The sequence below is a fragment of the Pinus tabuliformis genome, chromosome X (genome assembly GCF_031772625.1).
Source record: "Pinus tabuliformis cultivar Carrire ecotype Pingquan chromosome X, CPIR1, whole genome shotgun sequence".
NCBI classification, from domain to species: domain Eukaryota; kingdom Viridiplantae; phylum Streptophyta; class Pinopsida; order Pinales; family Pinaceae; genus Pinus; species Pinus tabuliformis.
In genome coordinates, this window is record NC_142308.1 from 554,781,596 (window position 1) to 554,794,642 (window position 13,047).

Genomic DNA, 13,047 nt, shown 5'->3' on the forward strand with positions numbered 1-13,047 from the left:
TTACTAGTTTTTTTTTTGGCAGAAGCGGTTAGTTTGGTGTATTAATTCTTGGCAGAAATGCCTCATTTCAGGTTACAATAAAATAGGCAGAGCTCGGTTTTCTCTTCAGATAGGAACCAAATGGTTTCCCTCCTAGTGAGCCTGCGAATTCTGTGGACTATCATTCGATTGGTCTTCTCTATCTTTCCTAATTTACATATGCAAACAAACTGCTCCAATAAAAGACAGTAAAACATTTTAAACTAATAGTCAAGGGATAGGATCCCAGCATTCGTCTTCATTTCTTAGCAGGACTCCGTGTGGGAGGAGAGCCGCTTTGTTGGCTTCAGCGTCGGCTTCTTTATTGTTGTCTATCTTTACATGAAGGAATTCCAGGTTTTGAAAAGAGTTTATCAGAATTCTAATTCTGCTCATCAATCTTGATAGCCTTAGATCAGTAGGAAGAGAGTTGTCTACAATGATCTTTATGATGGATTGGGAGTCCCCAAAAACAGTTGCCTCTTTGAAACCCAGGGAAGTGAGCTGTTTGAGACCCTGAAAGAGAGCCAGTGCTTCAGCTTGGATGCTTGTATTGAAGCCCACTCCCCAGGAAAATCTTAGTTCAGTTCTGCTCTTTGCACTTTTGATTACTCCACCTGCACCGTATATACCAGGATTACCTTTTGCTGCCCCGTAAAAAAAGAGAGTGTATCTTTCCTTCTCGCTGCAAAACTCAAAAAATTCTACAACCTCAAGACGGATTTGCCAGTTTTTTAGGAGAGGAGGTAGGAGAGGAGGAAGTCTGGCAATATCAGTGAATTGGAGATTAAGGTAAGCGCCCCATACAACTTCTTGGCTGCTTAGATCTGCCCTGTCAAGCTGATCACCCAAACAATCTCTTAGATGGCTTTTGATTTTTTCCCATATGATCTTGAGATCACTTTTTTATCTCTGAAAATTCTCTAATTTCTTTCCAGCCATATATGCCAGCAGATTAGTTTAGGGAGGATGAGCTAGGCTTCTTTGATGTGGATGTTCTGAGGGGAGCCACCTGGGTACCTTAACTTCCAGTTTGCAAACAAATCTGCGCAGCGGTTTGGCAAGGCAAAGTCTACATTCCACGGTTTTAAGGCTTCAGTCCAAAGTTCAAAAGAAAACTTGCAGCGAAGCATAAGATGGGGGGTGTTTTCCTCATCGATCCACATAACGAGCAGCGGGATGGCCCTATGTATCCTCTTCTTCGAACCCTGTCATCTGTAAATATTCTTTGGTGGCATAAAAGCCAACATAAAACATCTACTTTTGGAATTGAAGTATGGGACCATATACCTTGCCAAGGCTTCGGATCGGGGGGGGGGGGGGGGGGGGGGGGTGGACATGAGGTCGAAGGGAGAGTTGATTATAACCTTGCGCAACTGTGTAGCGTCCAGGTGTCGGACCCCATCCCCTGATGTCGGGCTTCCTGGAGTTCAATGGAGCTTTGCCTGCTAAGTGGGAACGGAAGGAGACGAGATCGCTGGAGAGATTGTGAGGAACCTCAAGATTAATCCAGTTCTGCCATTTGCCATTCTCCCAGTGAGAAATATCCCACAACGTTTTAAGACCCGCTCTGTCCATCCAATCTCTCAACATAACCAGAGAGCGATCTTCAGAGAGGGGCTCACTACCCATGATGCGGTCATCCCAAATGTTGATGCGCTTACCATTTCCAGGAATCCAGTGCGCGTGAAGGTTGATCAAGGGGGCCGCTTTGATGCACAATTTGTGAACCATCGTTCCGGTTTTTGGTTTGGGTTTGTCCAGGCAGCGGGTTCTCTGCCCACCGAAGTATTTTCTCCACATCGCAACCTGAGCCCAACCCGGATTTGGGGCGATTATCCTCCACAGAAGCTTTGCGCCCAAAGCAATGTTTTGCTTACTGAAGTTCTTGAAATTGAGGCCTCCTTCCATTCTGGGCAGGGAAATTGTGTCCCAGTTTAAAAGGGGAATTTTTTTCTCATTAGCTTTGCCGCCTTTCCAAAAGAAATTCCTGATATAATCCTCCATTTTTCTCATAATACCAACAGGGGCCATCATGACTGCAGATTGGTATATGGGAAGGCTGTTCAAGACAGCTTTGACTAGCACTGTCTTGCCAGCCAGATTGAGCCAATTGAAGCCCCAAGAGTGAATTTTGAGCTTAAATTTTTCCAATAACGGCAACCAATCTTTGCTGAGGGCCCTTTTTTGGAAAACAGGGAGCCCCAAATACTTGAAAGAGGTCCAAGAAGAGGAGGCTGCGAAGCCAAAGCAGTTGGAGATAGCTTGAAGGGATCTGGCAGAAGAATTCCAACAGTAGATGTGACATTTGCCTTTGTTAATTCTGCTTCCTGAGTCTTCACAATAAGCATCCAGCACTTCTTTGAAATGATTAGCAGTGGTCAAGGAGGCAGCACCCAGCAGAAGGGAGTCATCCGCAAATAGCGCATGATTTATATTTTTTACACCTCTTGCAATGCTCAGTCCCATTATTTCTTGATCATTCTGTTTTTTGTTTAGAAGGAAACTAAGAACAGAAGCTTGGAGGACAAAGAGCAAGGGGGAGAGGGGGCACCCTTGTCTCAGCCCTCTAGAGGCTTTGAAAAAGTCAGTAGCCCTCCCATTTACCAAAGGGGCAATCCAGGGCTCACTAATACAAGCTTTGATCCAATTGATGAATTTGAGTCCAAAGCCAAATTTATGGAGGACCTCGAACAAGAATCTGTGTCTTACCCTGTCAAAGGCACTTTCAAGGTCTAGTTTAATAACCATTCCTTTCTCTTTCCTATTTAGGCTTGAATGAATCGCCTCTTGGACCAGAATAAAATTGTCAACAATCTGTCTTCCCTGGATGAAGCCTCCTTGATTCTCGGGGATGATGTAAGGAAGGATGATTTTTAATCTGTTTTCAATCACTTTTATTATCAACTTATAGCCTATATTGCAGAGGGAGATAGGGCGAAATCTGGTGAAAGATTTGGCGCCTTTCTCCTTAGGAATAAGGGCCTGGAAAGCCGAGTTGGTGCTTCCCCCAGTTTTCTGACATGTTTGAGATTTCCGGACCATTATGCATAAATCTTTTTCCACTATCTGCCAACAGTTCTGCAAGAATTTGGTAGTGAAGCCATCCGGCCCTGGGGCCTTATCTAGCTCCATTGCAAAGAGAGCGGTTTTTATTTCATTGTTGGTGACTTCTACTTCCAAAAACTGCTTCTTTCTGGTAGTGATCGAGAAGGTACCTCGTCCACTGAATTTGATGCAAACCCCTGTCCCTCTTCTTCATTATATAGCTTTTTGAAATGGAGGTAGGCAACCTTTTTTATGCTTTGTATGTCTTTGTGACTTATATTCTCTTCCTTGATTTATGAGATGGAGTTGAAGCTTTTTTGGGCTTGGGCTTGCTTATTGAAGAAGGAGGAGTTGCTATCTTCAGCCTTGAGCCAAAACCTACGGGATTTAATCCTCCAGTACTCTTCCTCGGCCAGACTTGCCTTGAGAAATTTTCCTTGTAGCTCAGCTTCCTTATCTAGAGTTTCTTTTGTGATTTCTTCATTTTCCAACTTCATATGACGAGTCTCAAGACATTCTTGGATCTTTTTCCTTTCCACTGCTGGGTTTGGAAGGGATTTGACCCAAGATTTCAATGCAACTTTCACTCTCCTAATCTTTTCCTCTCATACAAAGAAGGCAGAGTCGTTAATTGGTTGCTTCCAAGTATCTTTTACTAATTGCATGAAGGTCTGTTCTTTAACCCAGAGGGGACTGAATCTAAATGGAATAGGGCCTTGATTCATGTGTTCCAGTAGATCGAGCTTAATGGGTCTGTGATCAGATACACTGCATGGAAGAATATGCATTCTAGATTCTAATCCAAGGAGAAGAAAAGTACTTTGAACAAAAAAACGATCTAACCTTGCAGCGATGTGTCCCGGACCGAGTCTTTTGTTGGACCAGGTGTATTTTCTCGACGAGGGTTTTATGTCAATCAGGTCCCAGTCCTGAAGCAGGTCCTCAACCCATTCTCGCGCTGGATCCCTTACAACGCTTCCTCCATGCTTTTCAGCCAGAGAGAGGGTAAGATTAAGGTCCCCTGCGATGATGACATTCCTTAAATCTTCCGAATCTGCCATATTTCTGATGGATTCCCAACAGCTCTTTTTCTCACCTGCGTTGGTTGGAACATACACATTGAAGAGGCAGAGGGTCTCATTTGAATCTACATGTTGCAGCTTAGTGAGCAGCCAATGGGTGTTGGCGACATCTTTGATCTTTGAAAATTTATTTGCATTCCAAAGGGTGCCCAGTCCTCCTGACGCACCACGGGCTGAAACAGCTTGCCCTTCACTTCTTTTCCACAGATTTCTGACAATATGGAGGAAGGCCTTATCCTCCATTTTAGTCTCCTGGATGAGGAGTATATCAAGAGATTCAGTTCTTATCAGGCTTTTGACGGCTTCTTCTTTTATTCTTCTCCCCATACCCCTACAATTCCAGGAGACAATCTTCATCACTTGATTTTTTAGTGGGGAGCTCCTTTAGAGCTCTGAGACTGGTTTCTGGTCATCTTCAGAGTTTTTGCCAAGAGCTTCTTGAGGGTTGGTTGGCTTCCTTGAAGTTTATCTTTGTAAGTCTCCTGTTCCCTTTTCTCACAGGCTGATTTTCAGCCTCTCAGTGATCTTCTAGCCAAAGTTTGTGAATCCCCTATTTCACTTTCCTCTTCTGAGTCCTCCGATCCTTGCTCTTCCTCAGCCTCTTCTGTGGGTATCTCTTTCTGTTTGTCTGAGTTAGGTTCAACTTGCTTTGATCCCGAGGGGGGCTCCATGTGAGGCGATACTTCATTCTGAATCTCTATTTCTTGAGGGTCTTCTGATGCTGAACTTAATAGCGTGTATTTGTTTCCTTGTTCTTCGATGAGGGAAGATTGAGCCCTAGGGCCTGAATGGGGGGCTTTGCCATTTTTATTTCCGGTTCTAGGGTTTTTATGAGCGGGTTTGGTCCTTTTGACCTGTGTCCATCCTTCCTCCTTGTTTTTCTCCCCTTCACTATTCTTTAGACAGCCTCTAGCAAAGTGACCATAGACATGGCACTTTCTGCACTTAAATGGAAGCTGCCCATAGTCCAACTTTTGGAGATGCACCCAGTTTCCAACCTTTATCTTTATTGCCTCACGCAATCCCACCTCAAGATCCACTTCAACGCAGATTCGAGCGCAATCGAATTGATCTTTGTTGTTGGCTCGGTCTATAAACTTGCCCAATGTATTCTCAATGTGTTAGAGGGACTCCCAGTTCCAACAGTGCATTAGCAGGTTGGGCAATCTAACCCACACAGGGACGGCTGTGGGAACGTCGACTGCTGGATCAAAATCAGGTGTCCACTTGTTGAGATATAGCCCTTGAGGGCCCATGAAATAGGGTCCATTGCGGAATATCAGTTTCTTATCCTCCTTTTAAGAGAATTCAAAGAGGAAGAAACCCTTCCCTAGAAAATATGAGGTGACTCTGCTTTTGATCAACAGCGCCCAGTTCCTTGCTACCCAGCTCTCCGTGGTTTTTGGGGAGGGCCAGAGTCCAGTGAACTATCCAACCAAAGCTCTCTATGCCAATGAGAGGGCGACCTAAATCGGCCCCTCAGGAGGGACCTTAATCTCAGGAATGTCATCCAGGCGCTTGACAAACTTCGCGGCTTCAGTCGCCTTCTTCTTTGGGAGAGATTCCAGCAACTTTATGAAAGCCTCAGCATTAGTAAGGGGAGGCAATGTCGGGTCCATTTCACCGGTGGCTTAGCTCGGGTGGGGCGAGCTTGCCCAGGATTCAAATCTCATAGTCCTTCAATCCAACCCAAAGGAGCAATGGGACACCGCACAGGTTGGGGATCAACTCGAAGAGGGAGCGTCAGGCAAGAAGGGTGGCGCCACACAGAAACGGATCCGCGCAAGGAACCTCCGAGGCGGCCACAGGGCCGAGGCAGGTCTCGAGCACAGCGGGTGTTGAGCTAGGTCTATTCTCTCTTTGGGGAAATACCAAATTTATATTCCCGTCATCAGTTTTTCTCATTTAAATCAGTCCGATGTTAGTCACTCATCTCCATCGAATTATTAGGTGTTGATAGAAGGGTCCCAGGCGGTTTATCGCGTTCATTCCACGCCTGTCTTCACTCAACTAATTACTAGTTAATTAATCATATATATATATATATAACTGATCTAAAAATCACCGTGTGAGTGATATTAGTTAAGAATTATTAATTGAAGGTATTACAGACTCATGTGCTGGTTGTGTCTATGTTATTTAGGCAACAGATCGATCAAATTGCAAATACACAGATACTTGAAATGGAAAACAACAGAGAAACACAGTAAGCAAATACAAGAACACAAGAAATTAATAAGGAGTTCACCCTATCCTCCAGGGCTACATCTCCAATCCAGCTCTCAGTGGTGGCCTTCTTTTATTGTGTCTTGAAGCAGAGAATTACAATGAAGGAGCTCAATATGAGTCTCCTGAAACAGAATTTGCTTGGCAAGGTGGTTCTTGGATGCCCCAAGCCACTAGAGTGCACAGACTCTTTTCCTTACCAGCTCTCTGACCTCTCTGTTTTTTAATGGAAAGAGCCTAATGTGGTGCTCAGTCCTGATAAATCCTCTCAGGGATGGCTTGAATCTCTCAAGCTCTGTAGCGCTCGACACTGCCTTTAGTCAGCTCGACCCTCTGTCTTCTTTCTGCTTTTTTGCTTCACTATCTTTTCTTCGTTTTCTCTGTCTTCTTCCTTTTCTTCTCCGTCTTCCTCTCGGTGTTCGGTGTCTTCTGCTTTGTCTGTTCATGGCTTTAAAGCCATTCGAGCTCATGGTTGTTCGATTCCCCTTCCACTTCCATCGAATCGCCTGTTGTAGCTTTGCTTGGAGTTCCCTGTCTCGGCGTCATCATCAGGCTCACAGGGAGTGGCCACTTGTCCTCCTACGACTGCACCAGCTTGCTTTGTCGATTCGGTTATTCAGTGACGTCATGGAATGAGTCATCTGCCACCTTGGCGGTCAAATCGGACGTCAAATTCTTATAGATCGCGACTTAGTCCCCTGTCGATTCCAGCTTTCCCATCGGGCGCGATCTCAGCTGTTAGATCTGGATCCCCCAAATCCGATGTCATTCGTTCATTTCACACGGTTGACTTGCTCGACTGTTAATGCATGATGAGCGGCGGTTTTCTCTCTCCTCTGCTTGCCACGCGTCGGGCGCTGAGTGGAATCGCTCTTTTTTCGCCAAAACTGCTTACCGCCCAAGGGTGCCCCCGATAAATACCGTCGGTTTTTGGAGCGCAGGTCCCACCTTTGCCTTTAGCCATTTTCCCCACGGTTTTCCCAGCTCTCATGCGACCGAGCACTTGGGGCCTCTCCTTCTCGAAGGGTTTTGCCCAACGATGCGCAATTAGCGCTAAGCGGTAATCACGCATCAAAAACTGCCTCCTTTTCCCGATCCAGGCTTCCGAGGGGCTAGTTTTGCCTCCTACGCAATGTCTATGGGCCTCGGTCAGCGCACTTTGACCGAGGTCCTCGCCGTTCCACACTGGCTGCTAACTGCCATTGTTTAGAGGTGTTCCTGATCATTGCTCTTAATTCTTTGAAGTCTGTCCCGACTTGATACAGTCATGGTTCTTTGATAACTCTTTATGGATCCAATTCGGATCAATAATAGTGTCTCTTCCTTTCCATTTCCTCTTTTCTTTCATTTTCCTTTATTTTCTCTTTAATTTCCAATGCTTGCATATTCATGTCCCTTCATCTTCCTTTTCTCATATTTTCCTTTATTTCTTATATAAATTGTCATTTATTGCCTTTGTCAATGCCAAATGTTGATTTCCATAGTCATTAATTAACCACAAGTGACCCTCAATGTGATGTTTTCCCCCTCATTCAATTTGGAATACATGTCTCGTGACCTTGGTTGATTTTTGCCTTGTGACATGGAAATATAACATGGGTTGTTACATAAAACTTTTTTTTGCTCACAATGCAAAAAAATATAATTAAAAAAGAAAATCACCTAGAGCAAGGACAACAACTAGGACAACAACATGATTTTCATGCTAAAAATCACCACACAACTTAGAGAACGAATTGCTCACATAATGCAACCAACAGAATGACCACCATATAACCTAGACAAGAAATCTTGAATCAATTAACATCTCATAGCAAAAATTCTAAAATCATAGTACAAAAATAATTTCCAATACAATTAGCTCATTGACACGACATCACAAAGAGTCCAGTTCAATATTCACATTCTCAACCTCTAACCTAACTGCTACAGGACGGTATTGTATATTGTATGAACACTTCAAGCACTCGAATAATATCCACTTTTTGAGTTGCAGACCTCATTTCTACAGGGTTGTAACGTATATTGTGTAAACACTCTAAGCAATTGCATAAAAAAAGAAGGGCACACCACTTACTTGACAAAAATGCCACACGTTTCGTGCCTTCTTTCCAAATGAGCTTTTTTTCCACGCCACAAACAAATTGCGCAATATGCAATCGTACAACTTCGATAGAGAATATTTCATGTCTTTCAACTACCAAAATGACCACCATGCAACCTAGAGAACAAATCATTGACGTGATGCAAATACCCAAATGATCACTCATGATAGCAATATGAACAAAATCTTTTTGTAATGAGCTTCTTAGAAAAGTAATCAAACATGGATTGGCAACGTGCATGATAAACATTGTCCAATGCACCTATGGACAAAATAACTAGAACTAGTGGTTACAATTGTCACATTAGCTTTTAAAATTTCAAGATATGTATTAAACACGAACAAATGATGATATGTTATTTATGATATCTTATTTTGAACACCTGTACAATGCACTTGTGAATAGAATAAATAGAATTAATGGTTAGAATCGTCACATTACCTTTTAAATTTTCATGATATGTTTTAGATACTAACTAATGACAATATGTTATTCATGATATGTAGTAGATACTAACTAACATGTATAATGATCAGAATTATACTTTCCTCTCGGTGCTAAAAGTCCCATATCTTTTAGATATTGTCCACTCATCTTTTGTCAGTGCCATCTATATATATTTCAAACAAAATGTACAACGAAATAATACAATATCATATACTGATATAATCCCAGTCTACAACAAATCATTAAAAAATCATGGGTCAAATTTTCAACTAATGTCATTCCGAACAGGAAAAAAACTCACAAAAGCTCGGCAGAGAAATCCATAATCAAGAGATTATTGATCACGAGGCAATTACTATAGTCTCTAGCAAAGGAAGGGACTATAGCCATTAGCACCAATGATTCAAAGTTCGTGTTTGAAGTTAAAATAATTTCATGTATGCGGGAATTTTTTTTTGTTATTGTTCTGTACACGCAGTCCCTCTACGCATCAATTCTCCCCCACATACCACCTTGTTCCACACATCCTTTTCTCCACACACACATCCGTGACTCCATAACATTGTTGTTCAAGCGTAGTTGGATGTGTAAAAGTTTAAATAGAAAAATATATCAACTATTGCATCAATTTTTGATTTCCTAATTATTTGTGTGGTTTTTTTATTTTGAAGTCTCTGCTTAAAAAAAAAGAAAAAAAATATGTCTCCGGGAAACAATTTTTGTTATTACTTGGCACAAGCATATGCTTTGTACACTTGTTCTCCCACACGTAAACCTTGTTTTGCACATCCTTTACTCCGCACACATCCCCAACTCCATACACTTGTTATTCTGCATAACTAAATGTGGAAGTTTAAAATGAAAAATATGTAACTATTGCAACAACTTTTGATTTCCCAATTTTTTATGCAATTTTTTATTTTAAAATTTTCTACATAAAGTTAAAATAATTTAATATGTGCGGAAACAATTTATGTTCTTGTTCCACACACACATTCCCTATGTACACCAATTATCCTTCACATACTCTCTATTCCACACATCCTTTACTATGCACACATCACGGGCCTCATATACCTATTGTTCCGCATAGTTGAATGTCTAAAAATTTAAAATGAAATTACTTGTTAACTGTTACAACAACTTTTGATTTCCAATTTTTTTGTGCAATTTTTTTATTTATTTTTTAGAGTTTTTGCATAACAATTTCATGTGTTTGGAAAAAAATTATGTTCTTGTTCCACACACACATTCCCTTTGCATACTAATTAATTGATTAATATGTAATGTTGTGCGAGTGGGAGGTGTGCGGAAGGGGAATGTATACGGAAATGGAGAATACTGTGGAAGAAAGTTTGTGTCCTTTCTCCGCATATTCTCTTGCACAACACCTCTTCCTCACATGTATTAAAATGACACTTCATTTAATATTGGATAATAAACATTTAATTGACAAATGTTAGATCACAAATGCACTTAATATTTCAGAAGTGTCAATTGTAGAAATTCTCACTATAGATTAAATTGATTATGCAATGTAACAACAACAAAATACTTGATCTACTTCTACTATCAAACTTGTGGGAGCTTAATCCATTTTGAGCAAGATCAAACAAAACACTTATAACAGTGAAGAAGAATCAATCACCCATGAAACACAGAAGAATACTCTGGGGAAAGGCTGATCTAAAAACCCCACTATCTGTATTATCATACAAGTGGAAAAATCTCAGGATTACACAAAGCTTTAGCTCTCAAGCTATCCAGCTCTTAGTACAATCCCTCACTGTTGCTCATAGATAGAATAGACAACACATATGCCTTCCTTCAGTCCTCCAAGCCTCCTATTTCCTTGCGTAGTTTCTCCTGGGTCCTCCAGCTGTCACCTGTGTGATTCTCACCTCACACACTACTCTGACCTCTATAGTAACTGCACAATACTGAAGGAATGAATTCCCTCTGCATGCAAGAGATTTTCTTATAGGAAAATCCTAGCAACTGATAGTACATTGTCCCTTCCTTTAACCTCAATTGGGTCTCTGTCTGAACTAACTTGCATGATTTATTTATGAAAGAATATTCAGTTATCTGGAGAACACTAGTTGTATGCATGCATACATTAACTGACTGAACTCACAATCAGTTCCACAAACTATTTGGAACTAATCTAACTAGACTTAACTCAATTAACTGAGCTAACTAATTACAACTCATCCTTATCTCCTTAATTAAGGGATAACTTCCTCAATCAAAGGGATAACTATTGCATGTCTTCACAAAGACTTCATGTTTGAATTTCCTCAACTAATTAACTCAAGATGAATTAATTAATTATTTTTCAAACAGCTAGTGAGGCTAAATTCGAATTTTGATTCAAGGACAAATCAAAATTGGAATATATCCTGAAATGTTATCTATAGCAATGTTATTTTTAGCATTTCTATTTTTATCATTTCTTGATGCTATTTTCAACAGAGTTGGAGTATATCCTGAAATTCTATTTATAGCAATGCTATTTTTAGCATTTCTATTTTTATCATTTCTTGTTGCTATTTTCAACACTCCCTCTCAACAAGAAAGGAATTCAACTCTATCTCAATCTTGAACCTTTGGAATGTTTTGCATGCAACACTTCTCTCTAGTGTTGTTGCTCCAGCAACTCCAAAAAAAAATAAAAATAAAAATAAAAATAAAAATCCAACCTGAATCAGAATGATGCCTCTGTCATCAAAGTCTTTGACTATTATTGCCTTTGTCGATTGAAAACTCTGCACTTCTATGCTCTTCAGTATCTGATTGCTCTAGCCTCTGTCACTTTGATCTCTAACTGCATCAATCACACTGATTCCTCCTATTGCATCCGTGCTGTTGTTGGTCCTTTCTCCCAGCACTACATCCGCACTACACCTCCTCTCATCATGTTGCATCGTGTTGCCCACTGCTACACTGCAACTCAGTTACTGAGAAGTAAGTAACTAATCTCCCAACTGACCTCCCTGTTGGGCTAGAAACACCCTCTGATGTTGAAGCTCCCTCTGCTGCTCCATTTGCATCTGTCTCTACCCACTCAGCCAGTCCTGCTACTCCTCGTCGGGGCTCCCGTAGCAAGGTCTAATCAAAGAGGCTGGGTACCTCAAGGATCTTACCCCTATTTTAGCCTTCATGAGACTATCACTTCACATTGCCCCACCTCACACCTGGAGGTATGGATGCATGTGATCCCTCTACCCACTTGGCTTGAAATTTCCCCCTACTGGAGGTCTCTGCATGAGTGGATGCCTCCACTCGGTCTCCTCTCGACATCTCCAGTTGTGGCTGCTGCACAACCTCCTGAAGCTGCTTCACTAATTGTGGCTCCTCCATAATTGTCTGAGACTTCTTCTAGCACTGCATGTTGAGAGGTAATGTACTCTCCCTCTCAACCACCAAGTCTCCAACATTTGCCTTGCTCCTCAAGGCTTTGCATGCATCTTGAACCTCAAGAGCATACATGTTCTTGACTCGTGAACCGATCTGCTTCACCTGTCTCATGGTGATGTGTCTAAGGAAAACCTTTCCCTTACTGAAGACAACATCGTAGCCTTTGTCCTCCAACATCGTGATCGATACCAAGTTCTTCTTCAGTCCTGGCACATACTTCACATCTGTCAAGGTGATGTGAGCTCCATGCTCCCTCTGAAAAGCAACCGTGCCCACTCCTGAAACACTATACTTTTCATCATTACCCATCTCTATGCGCATCTGGAGGTCTTTCTCCTCCAAGGTACTGAACAAACTCTTATCGTGGTCATGTGGAATGAGGCTCCACTATCAAGAAACCAACCACAACCCATCATTGATGAAACCATGCATGCGATGAGGGTAAAATCCAATTCGAACTGAGAGGCTAGGGCCTCACCTTCAGATCCTTCCGAGGATCCCTTCTTGGATTTCTTCAATGGACAATTAGTTGCATAATGGCCCACCTCATGACAATTAAAGCATCTCACTTTAGATTTGTCAATCTTCTTCCCACCATGGGAAGAATTCGATTTAGAATGAGAATCCTTCTCCTTCCCTTTCCTTGCCTTACTCACTAAGGCTAGATTTTCTTCATCCTCCTTGGATGAAGAACCATCTTT

At 41.8% G+C, this 13,047-nt stretch overlaps 1 protein-coding gene across 1 annotated transcript; it reads right to left on the bottom strand.

Moving 5' to 3' along the window:
* Positions 1 to 249: 249 nt before the first annotated feature.
* On the bottom strand, positions 250 to 2,487 carry LOC149141212 (uncharacterized). The gene is made up of 3 exons (XM_089451179.1): positions 1,386 to 2,487; positions 1,039 to 1,090; positions 250 to 703 (listed from the first exon to the last, which is right to left on the bottom strand). Exons 1-3 carry the CDS (start codon positions 2,485 to 2,487, stop codon positions 250 to 252), a joined length of 1,608 nt encoding a protein of 535 aa, XP_089307305.1.
* Positions 2,488 to 13,047: the final 10,560 nt, after the last annotated feature.

What these genes read in the sequence shown, in the direction of transcription:
- LOC149141212 (XM_089451179.1), bottom strand. Translation starts at nt 2,487, where the DNA reads ATGGGACTGAGCATTGCAAGAGGTGTAAAAAATATAAATCATGCGCTA. An exon ending in ACGCTACACAGTTGCGCAAG is followed by an intron (nt 1,091 to 1,385) that starts GTTATAATCAAC and finishes CGTGGAATGTAG; the next exon opens with ACTTTGCCTTGCCAAACCGC. An exon ending in TTTGCAAACTGGAAGTTAAG is followed by an intron (nt 704 to 1,038) that starts GTACCCAGGTGG and finishes TGAGTTTTGCAG; the next exon opens with CGAGAAGGAAAGATACACTC.